This window comes from Psittacula echo (genome assembly GCF_963264785.1).
Source record: "Psittacula echo genome assembly, chromosome: 2".
Taxonomy (NCBI): domain Eukaryota; kingdom Metazoa; phylum Chordata; class Aves; order Psittaciformes; family Psittacidae; genus Psittacula; species Psittacula echo.
Window position 1 is genome coordinate 67,735,108 of NC_137737.1, and position 21,507 is coordinate 67,756,614.

General features: G+C 38.5%; 1 protein-coding gene across 7 annotated transcripts; it reads left to right on the top strand.

Annotated features, from left to right (window-relative positions):
* The first annotated feature begins 229 nt into the window (after positions 1-229).
* LOC308233084 (TBC1 domain family member 7-like) lies at positions 230-19,557 on the top strand. Of its 7 annotated transcripts, none has more exons than XM_080639658.1 (10): positions 230-285; positions 1,682-1,839; positions 2,281-2,405; positions 3,051-3,131; positions 6,689-6,876; positions 9,097-9,234; positions 10,234-10,278; positions 10,888-11,033; positions 18,380-18,509; positions 19,337-19,557. In XM_080639658.1, the coding sequence occupies exons 3-10, from the start codon at positions 2,294-2,296 to the stop codon at positions 19,421-19,423; spliced, it is 927 nt and encodes a 308-aa protein (XP_080495784.1). In that variant the 5' UTR covers positions 230-285; positions 1,682-1,839; positions 2,281-2,293; the 3' UTR covers positions 19,424-19,557. The 7 variants fall into 7 exon arrangements, with proteins under 7 accessions (XP_080495784.1, XP_080495783.1, XP_080495782.1 ...); XM_080639657.1 differs by lacking the exon at positions 230-285 and adding an exon at positions 312-532; XM_080639659.1 differs by lacking the exon at positions 230-285 and adding an exon at positions 318-434.
* Positions 19,558-21,507: the final 1,950 nt, after the last annotated feature.

Here is a 21,507-nt window from a genome sequence, read left to right on the forward strand (position 1 = left end):
TTAAGCGGGTATGGGAGTCCTCAGCGCATTCCCAGCTGCCCCGTGAAAGGTGTGAAGAGGCGAAGACGTTAATCCATGACTGAGGCGCCAGCGTGCGCTCTCCGACTCCGTTACGCAAGCAGCACTACCGTTAAGCGGGGGCGTGACTAGAGCTCGCACACTCCCCTATCCCCGGCTAGGCCACGGCCGCCGGGGCGGGACGCGGCGTGCGCATGCGCTCAGTCCTGGCCGCGCTCCGCCCACGTCCGCGCTCGTGCCCGCGCCGCAGGGCCGCACCCGGTTGCTGTAGGTGCCGTGGGGTGGGGGGTGGATTATCGGTCCCGGCCCTTCCTCAGGGTTTCGCGGTGGCGTTAGCTCCCTGGGGTGGCGGTGACCGGGTGTTGCAGCCTCAAAGGCCGGGACGGTGGTGAGGCCGCTGGTCGGGCCGGGTCTGGGTAAGCGAGGGCCGCCGCTGCCGCCCTCCGGCCGGCCGTGCCAGCGGGGCTGCTCGGCCTGCGGGTATGCGGCCAGAGTTTAGCTTGGTCTGTGCGAGGTAGGGCCTTCTCTAAACGGGCAGAAGTGTATTGGCATCGTGTCTGCCTCTTCACTAAGTATTTCTGTTTCATTGTTGTTTAAATCACCTAGCGTGAAGTTTAATAATACGATGAAAAGTGTTCTTGAGGCAGAGAATGCATTAATCTTTTAAGACAGGATGAGTTAACTACTCTATTGTACAGAACATTTCCAATGAGCTGGCGAGGGATTTATTTTCCCCTTTTTCCAGTTTGTTGATGATAACACGCAGAGATTGGAACACTGTTTTTTACCTAGCATGAAATATATATCCTGAATTTGGAGGGAGGGAAGAAGGAAACAGTAAATAAAATGTGCTGCTGGTGTAGTTATAGTTTAAAGTTATTGAAATAGCGTTCCTTTTTTAGAGATCATGTTGTTACTTTTCAAATGATCTGTGCTATTTCTACTTTGTGGTTACTGTCAGCTTTCTACAGGTTGTACAGGCTAAATGTTTTCTAAATATATTAAATTCAGATTTAAAGCATTTCAGATAGTTGAGTGTAGCATCATAAGTCTGGTTTTAGACGAGGCTGCAATATATGTAGTAATCACTGTGACCACTGGACCCTTAAATGCACAATACACAAACATCACCATTGTTTTCATGAGGATAGTGCACAACAGGACTGTGTTGCAAATCTTACTTCTTCTGGTTTTGAGATAGTATACGATCTATCTCAGCATTAGTTCAGTATTTGGACTCAGTTTGAAACACAAGTAGGCCTAGTGGATATAGAAATTTAAACGTACAAAATTGTGGCTTTTGCTTATATCTGCAAATTCTCTGCTCCTGATGTGTGCTTTGATTTAGCAAGGGAAAGACTTTAAGGAGAAAAGCTTTTCAATGCATCATTCACCCACTGCTTCTCACTCAAACCAAATTATTTTTCTCCAAATTTTATTGCTGGGCATGAAAGTTAAGATTTTGTTTTTAATTTAGTCTTTTGAGTTACTAGCCAGAACGTCCGTATATTTGCAAGCTTGCAGAGGAGAGTATTGATATTTAGAAGGTGGACCTGAATTATCAATTACATTTGTTACGAAACACAGAGTACTTACAATTTACCATTGTTTCCAGTGTAGAATGAGACATTTATTTCTTTTTTGTACTGGACTAATAACACAGTCAAGACTGCGGCTGTACAGCACCTGATGACAACCTGAACGTTTAACCCAAATCTGCAACTTAAGAACAGACTTACATACCTAGGCTTATTCTTTCCTGTCATCCCTGTGCTACTGTGGCAAACACCAGCTTGTCCTTGCTTCTGGTTACCTTGTTTGGTGAGTGTGAAAGCTGGGTAACAGTTGTACTTGTTTAGGGCTTCTGTAGCCAAAATTTTGTCAGACTCTTAGCTGTATTTTTTTCATATTGATTGTGAAATACACAATATCACGTAAAAGACTGTCTCTCCAGGTTCTGGTTTTGGTTTTTTTTTTAACTTTTTAAAAAGCAGTATTATTTATTGCAGGAATAAAAGGTTTTTAAAAATCCCTGTGTTTCATGTGGAAATTGTGTATCTTTAGACATTTTTTAGATTCAGTTATTTTAATGATTGTTAACATATGATGACAAAAATTTTGGAAGAATTTCATGTTCTGTAGCGCTTATTAATACAATAGAGACAGAGGCAGTCAGCTTTTATCAGTGTGCAAAAGTACTTGACCTTAACACAGTAAGAATGTATTCTTGCAAGTCTTAAGAGGTAATTACTGTTTCTCCAGAAGGAATCAAATCATGGCTGACGACTCTCAGAGAAACTTTCGCTCAGTGTATTATGAAAAAGTGGGGTTTCGTGGAGTTGAAGAAAAGAAGTCACTGGAAATTCTGTTAAAAGATGACCGGTTGGGCAAGTTGATTTCACTGTTTCCTCTATTTGCTTTGGGGATTTGGGGATGGGGAGGGAATAACAGCAAATGTTTAGCTGCTGTGCTGAGTACTAAAATGGTTTTTTAAAGCTATTAAAGATTTGTGTCTCCTTGTTTTTTTTTTCCTCCTCTCATTCTGTGCCCAAGAAACTAAAAGTTTTTTAATAAAAGCAATTTTAATCTGAGAATGTATTGTCTCATGCTGTTAACTCCATCTAACCTCAAAACAATGAAGACTTTGTTATTACTGCTGGTCCCTGAGGAGTGCCAGATCTCTAACAGAACAGAAAGTTAAATATTCTTTTAATGAAGCCCTTAATTGTTTTGAAATAGCAACATGATTTACAAAATGTCTATAAAAATGGTAGTTTGTTCCTAGTGAACCCTAGGGTAGTCTTACTGTAAATCAAGCCAATGCTTATATTTTTCAAGATTGTTGCAGTTTATAGGACACATTCTGTTCCCACTTGAAGTAGTGAAAGTGTTTGCTGATAATATATGAGGAAAGTGGGGATTTCCATCTGCGGCAAAGGATTTGTCATGCTTAGGTAGATCAGAGACTCGAACTCACTTATAGATGATATTTAAATTTAACTTAATTTTTTTTCCTCTTTATATCTCTGCAGATATTGAGAAGCTTTGCACATTTAGTCAAAGGTTTCCTCTCCCATCCATGTATCGTATACTGGTGTGGAAGGTGCTTTTAGGTATGAAGTATAACGTCTGTGATACTCTGTAGGCATGAGTATATAGGAAAGTGTTTTGTTTTTTTTTTTTTCCTTTGGAGAATTAATGATACAGATAATTCTATCCTACCATACCTACTGATACATAGTCTATTTTCGTATCTCCCTAGGATGTCCAGGATGTCCAGTGGCAGTTATAAAACAATATTCCATGTGTGGTCTCTCAGAACTTTTGCTGAAGTGTACCTAGGAGAGTGTATTTCTGTATTTAACTTTGTAGCACCATCTCAGCAAATTTATAAGATGGATTTGAAAGGTGGATTATAGTAAGCTGCTGATACCTGATAAGATACTCAGATCTATTTCTAAAATAACAGACAAGGAAGTTGAAGTAAAGGTGTGATTGAACTTAGAAAAACTGGGCAAGGTATGGAACAGATGTTTATTCTAAAGAGAAACTTTGTGTTCTGAAGAATCTTCTGGGTTTGATTCTGGCTTTAAATTGTACTTGAAGAAGTTACGAGGCAAGAGATTAAATTATGATATCCCCCGGAAAGCATAGAAAAGCCCATAAATAGATTCTGTTATCCTCTAAGTGCATTAGTTAGATGACTAATGCGAAAGTACTAATGACTTTGCAGTAACTGGTCAAGAGTGTTGGGTTTATGAGATGTGAGGTTGTGTTGCTTGGAGACAGGACTGGTATCCAGAGAGTTTCCCTAAGAGTTTGCTGCATTTAGAGAAACACTGTCAGATTGAGTGTGAAGGAACAGCATCTGACTGAATTTCTGGAAGAGAAATGTAACTTACAGTACCGTTGGTGGTGAAATGTTGTGCCAGTTTTGAAAAGCTTGAGTGTGGCTCCCATGTCTTGTATTACCAGGGCTGTGCTGGCAGGAAGGGTGCTGATATGCAAAATGTTGTTTCATCAGAGAGAGACCAGCAGTATCAGTTTGCAGGTTGGCCTGGAAGCTGCTGTCTTTTGCTGTCTGTGAACTGTTCTACTTCTTTGTCCCTTGGCTTTCCAGAATATGTGATACAGCTCCCATATATATATCCTATAACAAGATTTTGGCATGCGAGTCAAAGTTGGAAAGACTGGTGACTTCATAATAAGTATTTTACAAAACAGTTTTTCTCAGCTTTAGGATGTTTATTAATCTTAGGCTGTGCCTTGATCTTGAACAGTGTTCAAATAAATACTTTCTGTTTCCCTTTTTGGTCTCCCTGTTCCACTACAGTGTCTGGAGTTTCAAATAATGCATTAGAAAATGTTAGCCGAGTTGTAAACAATCTTTTTTTCCCTTCTGTTTTACCCCTTCATTTTTCTACAATTTAAAAATTATAGCTTTATATTCCTGATTATTTGAATTTTTAAGTCTCTTTTGGGGAGAGGTAGTAAATGAACAGTGTGCAGAAGGTGCAAGATCTAATTATAAAACTTGAAGTTCTTGGCATTGATCGTTGAACTAACTGTAACGGAGGCTTGATAAAAGCCTCTGCCATTAGAGTTTTAATTCCAGGGTGAAAAAGATTCTTGTACTCTAGGCACTAGTTAAGTAGTCTGCATCCTTTAAAATATTAGTAGTAGGTAATATTGCGTAGGAAGCTTGGACAGGTAACTCAGGAGAAGATCCTTCAGCCAAAATTATAATAGTATAATGCAGTCTCTTAGCAAAATTGTAGCAGAGTCAGTGGTCTTTGACTGTTCTAGATAGGGTGATTTCTGATTTGTATGGTAACATACCTTCTGAGTTAAATGTATGAAAAATTATATTGATTTTTTTAAAGGATTTTGTATTTTAAACCCAGGTTTCAAATATGCATACGGTCATTCTGTATACTCCTGAGGTGAACAGAAGTACAAAGACTTCTCTTACGATGGATCTTAGTGTTAACACTTGTTAGAAAAGCTTGTATTCAGAAGGGAAGTACAAAATCTCTCTCCGTAGATGACTGGAACAACAGCCCAGTCCATTTCTGGTGGGAGGCATTACATCTCTGTTAAATAATGTTAATAGTTTAACAAAAGGAATTCTATTCTGTGAGCAAAATTATCTCACAAAACAAAGCTTGGTGCTGTCCCAGGATACATGGTATGTCAGTGATGTCTCTGTTAACTTCCTGTTTAGTATGACTTGTGGTGTTTTCTAGACATCTCTGAGTTGTTTAAGCCTATTGTCTGTCTGCCTAAGGTAGTTTTCTGTATTTGAGGAAAGCAGTTGGTGGTGTGTACATACAAAGTCTTGATGTTGACTCTCTTTTTGCATAACATGAAAAATGCCTTGTTTTGTTCCAGCTTTTGAAATGCAGACAGGTTTGCAGTTGGAAAATAAAAGATGATTTTCTGTCAGATGTGCATATTACTAAAACTCAGCCATTTCCTGGTTTAACACTTGGCAGAAATACTTTTTTCTTTCAGTGAGAAATAAAAGCAGCAGGTGGCCTGTTTCAGAACTGATTTTTGAAGAGTACTTTGTTCTCATGGCTTTCTAAAACAGGAAAAATTCTGCTCCACTGGAAGTGGCATTTTTTCTTTGGTGTATGTAAGATCTTATTTCTGTTGAAACCTGTGACAGTTTTGTTTGAACATAAGTGCATGGCAAGATTGAGTCTTGAGCAAGGAGAAGGGTCAAGTGAAATGTTGAGCATCTCTTCTGGAAGTTGTAGACGGTTTAATTTTTTCTGCCTCTCTGCTTGGATGCTTCCCCTCAACCGCTTTTTTGTTTTTTTATCCTCCTAGGAAACTAGAAAAATATTAGTGTTGTGCTAAGAAAGTATGAAATGTTACCTTGCAAAGTATTTGCTTGATATTCTTAAGTTTTAATCTGTAATTGATTCAACCTATGTGATTGACTTTGCTTCTAAATCTTGTTTTAGAAAGGATTAATCTCTGATACAGTGAGTATAGGATTTTCTGGTGAGATCTAACAGTAAATTGGATAATACTGGAATGTACAGTATCTTTGTGTGCATGTGTATATTCTCTGGTCATCTCAGACAAAGTGTAGAATTTGAGAATATGCACAGCTAATGTATATAAAAATCATTCTGTGCTGACTTTGTTTTCAAAATAAATATATACAAATATATCTGGATATATTACTGTATTAAAAACTACAGGTGGATATAAACAAGATTCATGATTTAATGATACAGGTTGTTGGAGGAGGAGAATAAGCCAGTCATATTATTTTTTTATCTGTCCCAACAATGACATTTCTTACCAGAGCATTGCTTTGGTATGCAAAAGAGTTAGTGTTCTGAAAACCTTGTGGAAGAGCTTGAGAAGCAATAATCTGAGGGTAGATTTTGCTTATGTTCAGTTAACATATAAAATTTTTTTTTATAAATATAATGCTCAAGTGTGTTGTTGGTCCTTTGACTTCCAGTTCAGTGAACTTTCTCCCTGTATTCTTTGACCAAGTGTATAAACAAACTGTAGTGCCTGGTCCTACAGTTCTGTAGGCTGGAGTTGTAATAGAAATTGAATTTAGGCAGATCTCTTGAAAAGGGAGTTTGTCCTCAGCTTTTTGTCTTTATGGTTGCTTATCTTTTTTCTGTGTTTTGTTTTTTAGGAATTATTCCTCCTCACCATGAATCTCATGCTTTGGTGATGACGTACCGAAAAGAGCAGTACTGGGATATACACCATGCTCTCCGTGTAATTCGTTTTATTAATGATTCTACCCCACAGGTAGATGTTTTCCTCCGCATACATCAACTGGAATCAGGAAAACTGCCTCGAAACTTGGCTTTTCCATTGGTCAGTTGTCATTTTAACAGTCTTTTAAATATAGCATTATTTAACTTCAGGCTATAAACCTGTGAAAAACTGAACTGCAGGTAGCCCCACAAATGCGTGTAGATAGGCAAAGTAAGGTGAATAGAAACCAGAGAAGTAGTAATATGAAATTACTAGGGATTATTAGTCAAAGTGGCATTCTCTTTTTCTTCCCCTGTGTACTTACTTAAAATTTTATGCCTTAGAATCTCTTTTGTGTATTTTGCCTGTTAGGCTTTCAAGCCTTTTGTACTCTTTGCACCGTACGGTTTCTTTATAGTACTGAAATGAAAATTACAGTCTTGCTAGAGCTCATAGATTCTTCAATGTCCTGGAACAGGGATAGTTCAGAGCCAGTACAAGCAGCGATTTATTGCAGATTACATTGTATATTTAAATTATTTGGTTTTAAATCTAGACTTTAATGTACTGACCTCCTTTTTCTGTTAGGGTGAACTTATCCAGGTTTCTGTCAGGTCATGTATTGTGTAGTTTGGAGAATACTCACGTAAAGGTAAACAGATCTATGGTTTGATGAGAAGTCTGTAGTGTGGTGATAAAAGCAATGTGTGGATCTTGTGTATAAGCCTGTATGAAAGAGGAGGTGATGAAAGGAGCCATGGGACTTTCTGAAGTGAATTTTATCCTATATTTAATGTTAATTTAACTATGTTCACCCTGGCCCAACTTACTATGTTATTTTTTCATCTGTAATAAAAAAATTTGGCACATGGTTTTAAAGTTGAAAAAAAAAAAAAAGTTAAACGAAGTCAACATGGAAAATTCAGTAAGACTTTGGAGGATTATATACAGCCTTCTCTTGTTAGCGGAGGGAAAGTGTTTTCTTGCCTTTACCATTACCTGGGAATGTGGGCATCCTGCCATGCAGGTTTACTATAGAGAAATTTCCTTGATCTTGGTATGTGTCCTAGTGGGCTGAAAATTCATCCCTTCTGAAGCAGCATTTGCATGCTAGAGCACTAGCTGCTCTCAGTCTTGTTACGGGGTTTCATAGAAATGGTGTTCAGCAGATCCACAGTTATTAGTCCTGTAACTTATTTTTGTTTTGCTGCAGAAAGCATTTGTTCTCTTTATGACAGCCTGTTTGCAGTGCAGTAGCTGTCCACTTAAACTTACAAGGGGTCACTGTTAGATAGTAATGCAGATGTTTTATTGTGGAGGCAGAGGGAGTGTAAAGGTAATGTTGGATTCATCTCAACATTTTAAATGTTTGAGTAACAAATCACAGAAGTCTGCTAAGTATGTTGTGTGCATCTGTAAGAAGAGAGTTTAAGTAGGGGGGTGTGTGTATTGCATCAGTCCCTGTAGCAGAGGCATATCCCAGAAGTATTTGGACTATCCGCTCATTTTGCATGAGCTGTAATCTGTGCAAAAGTCTATGTTACTGTAGCTTACTGCTGCTGGTGGTTGCAGTAGATCAGACCGTGGATACCTGTCTGGCTTGTTGCCCTGCCTCCTAATGTGGTCAGTACTGCCTGCATAAAGAAGACTGTAAGAAACAGGGGAAATTTAGGAGACTTGCCTTGTGTGTCTTCCCAGTTTAGCCACTTCCTGACCTAGCCATTGGCATGAGGTCTTGCTAGTTTACCGTCAGTTCACCTCCATTTACCTTATGTGCAGTCATACCAGTAACTGTGTTCTAGGCATGCTGATACTTCTGTTAGGAAAGTATATTCTCGGGAGAAAAGAAGATGGTGTGCCCATCACATGCTTCTGGTCATGTATTGTGGGGAATAAGATGCTTGTCACCTAGAAAAGATATTTGTCTTCAGGAAAATGTTTGCCTCAAACCAAATGATTTTCTGTAATTTGAATGTAGGTTTACAGCTCATGGCTGCATTATTTTTTTACAGTAACTGTAACAACCATGAGAGAAGTGTTTTGAGGGGCCTGTTTAGCCCCTAGCAAGGAACAGGATGAAGGATTTTGCTGCTATGCAGTGTAAAAATATGGGGTATAGAAGTAAGAGTATTGCTACCTTATTAGGATGCAATATTATCTCATTTGAGAGCTTTGAATCAGAGTTGTTCCAAACTCCTGTTGTATGTTCTGGTTTTAAAAGCAAGGCAAGTCTTAACTTGTACTGCATTAATAGGTATTTGTTACCATAATGCAAGGAAAAGGAATATAAAAATAATTTTAATCAGATATGTAGTTCACTTTTTTGGCTTTGTTTTCCAGGAACCTGAAGATGAAGTGTTTCTTGCTATTGCTAAAGCAATGGAGGAAATGGTGGAGGACCCTATAGAATGCTATTGGCTTGTCAGTTGCTTTGTGAATCAGCTAAACAGCAAGCACAAAGATTCATTACAACAACTGGTAAGGAAAACAAACACCTTCTTTGTTTTTGGTTTTTTTTTTTCCCCAAGGAGAGCCAGTCATGGAAAACATTAACATGTGGAGGAGACAGCAGGAGCAACAGAGGTGACACCTTTGAATTCTCTTCACCACCTGTTTTGAGAAAATGGGAGTGCTTTTTGTATTGTGATTGTGCTGTCCTGTAGGACACTGTCTAACATAACATTAGAAATTGTTTTTGTTTGCTATGTCAATGACATCTTATTTTACCTTTAGGTTAGCTAAAGCTTACTTTGTGTGTAGTTGAATTGTATTTCTCACAAATCGGTCACTTAGAATTTTCTTTTATTTCAAGCAATTAAAAATATCACAAAGTTAGGAACAATTTGTCTGCTACTTTTTAGGCTGCATCTCTGGCATCCATCTGCTGCTTACTGGATGATAGACAAAGCACAATTGTTTTGTTTTTAAATGGAGCAGGGTACAAGATCTTCAGAAAATCAGTGTGTTACAAATTAAATTATAATGAAAAGTAGAATAGAGTTCTTTTGGCACTGATCATTTAAATGCTGTCATTTCTCACTGGTTTGTAAAATTAAAATTTACATTTTTGTTGTAAAGAAAATGCATACTTATATGCATACTTATTTTGTAATTCTTCAAATTGTCTTAACAAATAAAAAAACTTTAGGTAACAGTAATCACTGACATAAGAGTACCCATGCACTAGCAATCGCTGAATGAAAATTAGTTGGAGAAAATTATGTGTGTCCTTTGTTACTCTTTGGAACAAAGAAATGCTTTTTAAACCCACTTCCTGTTGCTGGAGGTGATACATTCAGCTATACTCATTTCTATAATTCTTTTCAAAGGACAGAAGAGCATTTTTAAAGTATGTGCTTTCAGTACAAAGAAAGAGTGAATTGCCTCCCTCCCTAAGTTTTTGTTCTAATACAAACATTGTACCAAGATGCTGGATTTTAGAATATGGACAAAGGAAGTGTTTTCTTACTTTGACAGGTGAAGTCATTAGCTGTCTACCTAATTATGGCAAAAAGCATAAAGGTACTTCTGAATTTATGAAAATGTGTATTGTGTTAGATTAGAATTTAAACAATTCTAAATTTAAACAAGTTATTCATGTTTTTATGTGGAGAATTGTCCACATGTTTATACTTCTGAATACTTTGGATTTTTAAACAAGAAATTAATGTCCAGCTTTTAATATGTTGCACAGGGATTTACTTTCAGAATTGATTTTCTGGGGTTTGCTGCACTGTGTGCAGATTTTCTTTGATGTGTGCTAACACAATTACGTTTGAAGTGAATGAAACTCAATGTTACTTGTGAAGATGGCTGTAGTTAGTACAGGTTTGATCTCTGCATTGCCTTAAGGTCTCAAACACCTCATTGCCTTAGGGAACGCTGCATATGGTCAGCAATTTAAGGAACATGTGGTTGGTTGTTTAGTTACAAAGTACTTAATTAGCTACTTGCAAAAGTCATCATGTATTTTGGAACATGATGCGTTTAGTTAAAACAATGTGAGTTCATTATTTTAATACATTATTTTACGAGATTGAGTTTTTAAGACATTTTTTGTCTGTCAGTGTGTGTTAACCGTGGAGGGTACTCTGATGTGAGTTACCTAAAATTTTCCAATTCTTTTCGCAGCCAAAAATTCTGGAGCAGTATTTGAACATTGAAGATAACCGACTGCTGATGCATCTAAAAGCATGTGCTGCCATGAGCAAACTCCCTTACGATCTTTGGTTTAAAAAGTGTTTTGCAGGCTGTTTACCTGAGTGCAGTTTACAGAGGCAAGTGATCTTTTTTTTTTCTTTCTGTTTGTAATTATATAGTAATACAAGTTTTTGTCATCGCTGGCAGGCAAAGAGCTTTCCTTAATTTATTTGTAAGATTATGGAGTTTACTGTTGGCTTGGAAATTACAAAATTGGATATGATTCCACTTGTTTTTGAGGCAAGATAATCTCTGTGTCATCGTTTCTGGCACTGAAATTAAAAAAGAATGGAGTTAAATATAGTGGCTGATTCCATTAGGCACTTAATGGCTCTTAGGACTTAAAACTACAAATCCCCTTTTAGTGAGAGATAGCTGAATGGTAGTTGGTTTTCAGGCTTTTTAACCAAAATCCTTGCTTAGGGAGTGGTTATGATACTGTATTATCATTAGATTAAAAAGATTTTGGGAATGTGTACTGGTATTGGCTGGTAAAGAGTTATATTTCTTCATTGTAGCTGGTATGGGGCAATATTTTGGATTTGTGCTGAAAACAGTGTTGGTAACACATGGAAATGTTTTAGTTGTTTCTGAGCAGCGGTTACAGAGAGCCAAGGCCTTTTCTGCTCCTCATACCACCCCACCATCAAGCAGGCTGGGGGTTCACAATAAGTTAGGAGGGGACACAGCCTGGACAGCTGACTTCAGCTGTCCCAAAGGATATTCCATACCAGATGGCATCGTGCTCAGCAATAAAACTGGGGTAGAGGTTGTTGGGTGGGCTGCCACTTTGCAACTTACTGGGCATTTAAAAGAGGAAAATTCCTGTGCGTGAATCTTCACAGAAGGGCTTTTGAAATGAAGCTTGTATTATTTCTGTAGTTTTGCTGCCTGAGGACTCTTGGAAAGCAGAAAATTCAAGCTACACATAGAGAAGTGTATCCTTTCTGCATTAACAAGAGTTGCTAGTAGCTGAGCAGTAGGTGGCACAAAGAAAACAATGGTTTCATTTTCAGCTACCTGAAAATTTTGAGCAGTAACAAGGTTCAAGTGAAGTTTTACTGCAGCACCTCCAGGACTTCAGTGGCTGGTATAAGAACCTAGTGTGGAAACAGAGACCTCTGTAAAATGCTCTTCAGGAAATGCTTTATGGTGTTTCAATAAAAATGTTTTATTTGCCCATATGAAAATAAGGGGGGTTTAGGAACAAGCTATAACATTAGAAATCATGCTCTCTCGTCTTGTCGTACCATGGTCTTTGAGGTTCTGTTTTGGCAAGGAATATGTCTCGGACAAAAAAAAAAAAAAATTGAATGAAAACTGGAGGATTTGGTAGTAGACCTTTAGGTGTTTTGCTGTTTGCAGTATGGTAATTTTTACATGGTAAGTGCTTCTCATCAAGCACCTGTAATGCTGCGAATTAGTCACCTCTGTGTAGTGTTTGTGTGTGATGTGGTGGGTAAAAGCATCTACTACTTTTATGGTTACAGAATTATGTAAGCATGCATGAAAGGTTTGTTACTTCCTTAAAAGCAGTTGAACATGTATGGTTTGCCTGTATCTTGATTTCACATTTGCATTTATAGGTTACTTTCAGCAGGTAATGATTGACCTTGTTTCATTATGCTTTCTTTGTATGAAACTTACTGCCTTAAACGACTGTCAGTAGAAGCGACTGCTCTACCTGGGCCTTGCCAGCATCTTCAGGCTTTTTCTTCTGTAGGCTTCTGTGATCTGAAATAGCCTTTGCAAACTACTGCATAAGGAATCTCTTTGCATGTCTTCTAGCAGATAGTTTTCTTTAGAGCTTATGTGATTCAATTTTACTACTAGGACTCAGAGCTGAGAACTTGCTTGAGGAATTTGCATCACAGCAGTTTTGCTCTTGGATGATTTGAGTTTTTTAAAAAATTTCTGTTGAAAATGTAACATTTTATGGAGCTGTGTCATCTTGGTAGTGTAAAAGAAAAAATGTGGATGAATTTTGATTTCATATTTCATCTTGTCAGAATCTTTTCGTTTCAAACTTCTATCATTTTGAATCAGTTAATTTTGATAAAATAGTTTGTGTAGCTAGTGTGCTGTTCAGCATTGTCATATACTGTTTTACCTCACTGAAGTAGAGTATGTTGATGACCTGAAATTTTTTTAATACATTGTTTTTCCTCATGGAAAAGATCAAAATACTGTTGTCTTGTATCACTCTGGAGTAAAACCAAATTTCAGTGTTAGTGCTTCTGATGGCACAGCAATCCGTTTTCCCAGCAGTTCTTGTGGGAACGTTATAAAGGTGCACTTTTTATTGCCAGTTTAGGTTTCTGCATTATTCAGTTGTAATCATAACAGCCTCATTTGCTAAGGAAATAACATACTTCATGGGTAACATGTGACAGATGAACTTAATTAATGCTTGGATTGCTACAGTTTGGATTAGAATCTAGAAGCCCAAATGCTTATCTGAAATGTATCCAAATGCCAGTGTTGGAACTGCTGAGAATTAAAATCAGGTCTCCAGTTCTCTGGGTTTTACTTTTTGTCAAGTGAGAGATGATCAGAGCTCAATCTTATGTGATTTAATTTAACTTATGATTTAGCACTGTATTTCTTAGAGATGTTGCTTGCTTTTTATAAATTGTATGCATCTCTGCCAGGCAGCTAAATCTAAATTTCATGGTTTTCTCTTTTTCTCTAAGATGCATAAGATTTGTATATGCTATGCAGAAATTTTATCCAATAGTGGTGATACAGGGTTGCATAATACCAGCTTTACTCCTGACAGGCATTGTCATTCAGTATCAATACTGGTTTATAGCACACTTCTAGTTATAGCATAGGTAAGAAACTTACCTATAGCATAGGTAGAAACTTTTCCTTTGATCTTATGCAGTGTCTTTGCTAGCCCTTTTGTTTGCACTTGAAATACTATGCAACACACTTCTTAACAAACTTTTACCAGTGCTAAAAGAGAGGAGCAGAGTGGATGTTTTGAAGGCACTGTATCCTCAGGGCTCTGCATCCCACCTGGAATATAGGCAGGGTGCTTCCTGGAACATGAACTAGCCTGTAGCACAGGCAGTAAAGGCTTACTCTTCGCTGAAACAGGAAGAGAACTGGATCACACCTTTTGTTTTTCTACCCACCATTGCTGTATTTACTCAATTTATACAACAGTATATCTAGTCGTCTGTTCAGTAAGCTCCATGTGTGGAGAGCTTTTCAATGCTGCTGTGTAGGCCCTTAGCTGGAGAGCCCTGCTGTTAAAGCTTATTGTCCCTTCTGTGGCTTCTGCTCTACAGGCAAAATGGCACTTCATCTGCCAGTTTATTCCAGCACTGTCACCCCAGTGATCCAGCTACAACAGTAGTAGTGTGGCTTTGCAGATAAAATAGTGGCAAGCCAGGCATTTTTTATGGCCTCATTGTCAATCGAGTATCCTCCCCCTGACTGACATTGTTTGCATTCTGCACTGAAGACTTGGCATTAGCAGGACTGTAATAGCTGGTGGGGTGGTGTTAGGTTATTAGCCTCTGGTAACTTGTTTGTGGCAAAATATTTGGTAGTTCTCCTGAAATCTCTTGACTGCCTTTCAAACTGGCACTATGTCATGTGTTAATGCATGGTTTCTAGATTTTGACATCTGTCATCTCCATGTGCTGCCTAAATTGCATCTAGTCATGAAAATGCAAGTAATTTCTTAGTAGAAACAACAGAAATATGAAGAATGCCTTAGATTTACTGTGGAGTGGGAGGATATAAGAATGTGCATGTGGACTAGTATAGAGAAACTCTAGGTTGGTTTGCCTTTAAGTGACTCAGTTGCTTCGCAGCTTTGATAAGGACACCAAGAAGTGCAGGCAGAGGTTTAAACAGGTTCTCTTTGAATATCTCTGGATGACTGGAGGACCAAAACCAGGGAATAAGGTTGCGAGTGTTCACCTTGCAGCCTAGGGGCTGCATATGAGGTGTGATATGTGACATGTGAGGTTAATGATAGTAGCTAAGAAAAAGAGTGAGCAGCAGTGATGTGATGCTTTTTGCATACTGCTTGACAGTCATGGTTGAGGAGCCTCAGGAACTGCCTCGAGAATAAGTTGTATCTTGTCTAGAGAAAAAGCTCAGTGAAAAGTAAATGGGTTCATTTGCATAATCCTTGGCGTGCTCTTTACCTTCATAGCTTCCTGTTTAATTTTCCTTGCGGTTGTTACTGTTACACTGTTCAAGAAATACTTACTAGAGTGCTCCTGTTGTTAGTTGAATACTGTTGTCTTTCACAGAGGATGATAGTCACAAAAACTATAATGAATTTACTATGTGCTTTCTTTTTCATCATTCCTGAGTAGGGCTATACGCACAGTTGCATGACATTTCTGTTCTAGTTATCCCATCTCCAGGAGTATCAAAAAAAATGAGTAAAAAGTTGCAATCTCTGACAGGAAACTTGATCTTAAGTGCTTGCTGTTAACTTAAAAAGTGAAAGCAGAATACATAGGTTATCATCTGTAGAGACACAATGTGTAAAGGCTACTGTATTAGAATAGAATCAGCAAAATGCATGTTTCCTTGAAACTGCTGTGGGTTTTTTCTCCTCTAATTAAACACTTTGCTGACAGTTTATGTTGTCATTCCTGGCTCTGTTGGGATAGCAAGGTGCTGAGTGCTGCTCTGTTTGTCACAGTGTCACAGTCATTCCCCTATTGCTGTTGCTGGTAGAGTAACAATAGCTGGAAATGTTAAAGTGAAAAATACTGCAGCGGACACAGCTGGTTAGTGCTGACATCTCATCCACTTTTCTATGCACCTTCTTCCAAAACTTGTTAGACACTGGTGATTTAGATACTATCTGTTTTGCCAGTGTTAAAACATTTGTTCTGGTATCAGACTAAATAGTGCAGGAAAACATTAGAGTGTTTTCTGAGCATGAAATGTAACCTGCTGTAATATAATTATGGAGACTCAAGTCAGGAGACTTGGAAGCAAAATAATGAAAGAAGGCTGGGTGTTTTGTATTAGGATTAGTAAATTTGTTTTCGAATTAGCCTGAATTTCAATATGAACTTTAAAATTTTTTTGCTGTTTTTGAGGTCTGCTGCTCTCAGTATTGTCATTCATAACTTATAGTTCTGATGGCTGTGAAATGCTTGGGGAGCTGCTCTTGGATTGTAAACAGATATGTTTGTGAAGGAAAATGCATTAGAAGTAAACAGGGTTGACCTGTACAGTGTGGAACAGGAATGTGATCTCAGTTTTCTCATAGCCTTGCTTAAAGCTTCTAGACCTAACTTCAACACCAGTGTGACATTTACAGTGAACACTTGGCCTGGATGCTTGAATCATAAAGGAAGCAGTAAGATTTTAAACTGAATTATTAATTGTTCCTGCCCCTATTGGATTTTTTTTAATTTTTTTTTAATCGTAGTGAGACAAGGAATTAAAACTGAATTGTAAAGGGGAAAGAAATAGGCAGTACCTTTTTACCTGTCTGTCCATGTATGGCTTTTGTTTGTTTCCTTGAGGATTTGACATATTTCTGTCCTCATTTCTTCATTATAAGTCAAATTCTGGTCTATTTTTTTTTTTTTTTAAGAATGAAGAGGTGGTGAATACAGTGTCAAAAGAATTCCGTGAATAGAAGGTTAAGAAACTGAACGAGAATTGATTTGAGTTACAGTGTGAAAAATAAGCACTGTGTAACAGCAGCAAGCATTCGGCATTAGGAGTTACGAAAGCTTTTCACAAAAAAATCACAGAGAGGATGGGGTTGGCAGGGACCTCTGGATGTCATCTGGTCCTTCCAGCCCCTCTGCTCACGCAGCAAGTTGCCCTGGAGCATGCCCAGACAGCTTCTGAATGTCTCCAAGGAGGGAGACTCCACCACCTCCCTGGGCAGCCCACGACAGTGCTTGGTCACCGTCACAGTGAAAAAATGTTTCCTAATGTTCAGAGAGAACCTCTTGTGTTTCTGTTTGTCCTTCTGATCCTGTCACCACGCACCACTAAGGAGAGCCTGGCTCCATCCTTTTTGCACTCTCCCTTCATGTATTTATACACATTGATGAGTTCTCCCCTGAGCCTTCTCTCCTTCAGGCTGAACAGCCCCAGTTCTCTCAGCCTTTCCTCACAGGAGAAATATTTCAGTCCCTTCATCATTTTAATGGCTCTTTGTTGGAGTCTCACTTCTCAACTCATTTAAAGGTGTGACACCTACTCTTTAGTTCAGCTGTCAGAGTTCATGTTATGCCTGCATTGTGTTCTTCTGGCACTCAAGGCTGTGAAGGGCAAGTTCTTCTGAGAGTAAAGGTCATATAAAAGTTGACCTGTCTTTGGAAGAAGCACACCCATAGATCCAAGTTTATAGGTTGGCTGCAAAAGATGTTTTCCAGCTAATGTTACCGTATTCAGAGATTATGGAGGATAGTATGTGAACTTTGTCCTCCATGGTTTTATTTGGAAGGAGAAATACTGTTAACAAGTCCTGAGGGGGAGCAAGAACAGTAATCCTCAGAAAGTCTTTCTGACACAGCTCTTAAAATTCAAGAACTAAAAATAAAGCAAACTCATAAAAGCTGCCATCTGACAGATGGTTTCACACTGGTTTTGGATAATCTTTCATCCCGAGTCTGTTGAGTTGGTACTGAGATAGAGCTGCTGGATGAAAGATGATTTCAGATTGTTGCAGGCTGTTTTAGTAGTGAGGATCCCTTTTAATATTCATCGAAGTTCTGTTGCTAAAGTATGTGCAGCCTTTGGAGCCTGCCCTTCAGCTTTTGTTAAAATTGTGAGATCCAGGGACAGTTTCCTACAAGTGGTAGGAATGCTTAGGTAATTCTGAGAGAGTCTGTACACACAGTGGGATGGATTGAAAGACTTAATAGTTGTTCTTCCTGTCTAATTTCAACATCACGGCTTATATCCTGCTGATGTATCGTATTTGCCTCTCATACAGCAGTGACCTGGAATACTTAGATTCTTGAGATGTAGTTGCTAAGTATTACATCTTTCTGAATTCTCAGCTACTTGGCTGTCTGAAGAGTGTCTTTATTAGGCATGGTAATAAAGCTTGTTTTCTTTTTGCACTAGGAGAAATTCACACCTATACCATATGCTGTAGAATTGTTGTCACAGTTCAGGCTATTAAAACAAGATTTTCTTTCTGTATTTGAGCTTGTAAACAGTCCCGTTTCTAAACAAGACCACACCGTATCAGTACGTTATTGTGTGCTATCACTCTGCTCTGTACAGATGTAGGAGTTGATAAAATATATTTTGTTTACCTTGACTGGAATAATTCAATACATTACTGTTATTCAGAGAAAAAGTCTGGAAAAAGGTGATTATGCGAAGACTGTTCTAGCAGATAAATAAGCAGATAAGCACTACATAATGTTTGGTGATTCCTTTTCATTTTTCTTTTTTTTTTTTGTAGAGTTTGGGACAAAGTTATAAGTGGGTCCTGCAAGATTCTTGTTTTCGTTGCTGTGGAGATATTATTAACCTTTAAAATGAAGATAATAGCACTGAACACTGCAGAAAAGATCACACAGTTTTTGGAAAATGTAAGTACTCTGTTGTGCTTCGCATTACCTTTTATGGTTTATAAACACGTCTTTCATCCTTAGTCATTTTCATGTTTAAAACATACCATAGGATACTATCATTACTTACTGAGAATAATATAGTAGTACCGAGGTGAAGAGAGAATGCGCAGGCATGAGAACAATGGTTTTTTTTCTGTCTGGAGGTAAGGCTTTCATAGAGTGAAATGATTTTTAGGCTTTGGCGATGTCATCCATGTTTGTACAGATTTGGCAGTATTCCTTGTGATACTAAAGGGCTTTTTTGTGAAAGTAAGTGCAGGTGAGGTTAGGTTAATGTTTCTGGAAGCTCCTTAGGGGTTGGTTTCTGGCACTTTCTTTGCTCCTTGCCTGAATGTGAATCTATAGACTCAGGGTATGTTTTCTGTTGATGTAAGGATGGGGTCATGAACATGACTCTGAACTTTCCTGCTGAGAATAGTAATGACCATCACAGCAGGGCTGTAGGATCCCAGTGTAACCTAGGTTAGTTAGATTAGACATGTTTGTGGTCATGGATGGTCAGTACGAATTCTGCCTGATGTCGGGTTAGAGATGTCTGAAGTGTGAGATGCCTGGTGGTCACCCTACCCTTTTGTAAATAGAAGGTTTTTGTCTAAAACGTGGAAGCAATATGATGCATGAAGGACTGAGGGATGGGGAGATGGTAGGGTGGGGAGATGGGATTCTAGTTTAGTTTTCTTTTTTATAATGAGAGAAAATCTGAACTGGAAATTAAAACCTGTATTTTAAATAAAATAGTCCAAACGAAGTACTCTGACGAGGCATTTTACCCTGATCTTTTGTAGATTCCTCAAGATAACACCGATGCTATTGTCAGCAAAGCTGTTGATCTGTGGCGCACACACTGTGGGACTCCAGCACACTCAGTCTGAGAACTTTCTTTGCTTATGACAGCTTGGGGAAAAAAGAGACATTTGAAAAGACATTTTACCACTCTTCCCCTATCCTAATGTGATGTTCTTCATTACGTCTTCTATGTAAAGATGCTACTAAGGCAGCTAATAGTATGGTGATCAATATGTAAATATTTTTCAATAAATACAGATGGCATAAAGATACCTAGTGGCAGTGTGATCATGTCCAAAGTGTTTTCTGGCCAGCCACCTACAGTGTTCTGATTGCACAGTGTGCGCACTGCTGTTGGGGAAGTAAATGTGACTAGATAATGTAATTTAATTTAATTGTAATTTAAAAATGTTTTTGTATGCCAGTTCATACTTGATATAACTAGTTAGTACTTGGAGGTGGTATAAGGTGAATTTATTAAACGTTAGTGTGCTGGAACTCATTGGTGAATAAGCATGCCTTTGCTAGAAATGTAACTGTACTCTATTAGTAATGTAAAATTTTAGGTAAATGTTCAAGAAGAGGCATCGCAAGTTTGAGGTAGAGGGCATCACAGTGATCCAGGGTGACATGCTTTTCTGAAGTGACTTAAAATACTTTCTTTTTGTTTGTCAGCCAGCTTTCTGTTTTCTTTTCAGTACCTTCTCCTTTGTTCTTCAGGTAAGATGCTGTAGAATAGTGGATCTGTTTTGTCCCAACATGTAGCTTTGGGCAAGTATGGAGAAAATCAGTGGGATGAGTCAATATAGTTCAGAATTACAGTCCAGTCTTAAACAATGCCTCTATTGAATGCTTAGCTCAAGGTTGTAATTTGTTTCTTGTTTGGTTTAGATTTCAAAATAAATTTAACACAGAAGTGGAATTCATTATGTCAGTAAAAGTAGTGTGATTAGCCATAGATAGAGATTTGCTGGAGAACTGATCTTTTTCTTGTAAAAGTGTAAAATCCTATTTCTACATCTAGCATAGACCAGGGAATTGTATATAAAAATGTGTTGCTTAGCTGTTACTTGTCTGAAATTGATGCTTAGTATGCCATGTGCCAAGTATGCTCATGGCACTTGAAAGAGTGTGTTTAGCTTGCACTCAGTGTCATGCAGACTTGAAATGCTTTAGAAAGTTAACTTTAGTTTTAAAGTAGGGCAGGTTTATCTTCCAAAAGATACGCTGGGGAAGCTTGGGACTTGGTGCAGGCTACACCTAAAAACATGGGTAGATTATTTGTGCTGAATTCTGAGATGCTGCTGTTAGTGTTCCTGAAATGCCTCATTTTCCCCAGTTCAGAAAAAGCATATTTGCGTCTGCTCTGAAAGCCGTTGCTGTGTCTGTATTGTAGTGTAATCCATTTAGTTCACTTCAGATGAGAGCTTGTTTTCCTAGTCTAGGCATGAGAGCTGGGTAGCGTGGATAGGAAAGAGCATATACATTCTGTGAATAACAGCACTGAATTCTGTAACATGCAGTGCACTAGATTTTCAAGTAATGGCTGCAGGTGCAGTCTGAGAGAGTATCCATTTGAACATTTTTCCCTAAGGCTGCACAGCTTATTCACAAAACCCCCAAAGTTACATACACGTCATTCAGACCTTTAGACAGCAGATTACTTAGTCATTAAAAAAACAAGCAGTGATGACACTGGAGGTGTTAAGTAGTTTCAGTCCTGAAAAGAAATCAATAACTCGTATTCTGTGAAGAGAGATGCACTGAATCAGGATTAGAATTACCTGTTAGTGTTATTGCTCCCAGACTTGCCAGTGAGTGCTTTCAGTGATGATCACTGCTTGACTGAAGGCTCTAAACGTTGCTTTTCAGTTAGTTTTTAATTTAAAGGCTTTTTCCATCAATAGGCAGGTCCTGGAGCTGCACAGATTGAGAGACAGAGGTCTGCCTTCACAGAGTCACAGAAGAGTTGAGGCTGGAAGGGACCTCTGGATGTCTTCGGGTCCAACCTCCTGCTCAAGCGGGGCCACCTAGAGCCAGTTGCCCTGGACCATGTCCAGACAGCTTTTGAATGTCTCTGGGGAGGGAGAGTCCACCACCTTTCTGGGCAACCTGTGCCAGTGCTTGGTCATCCTCACAGTGAAAATCTTCATGTTTCCACATGAGCAAC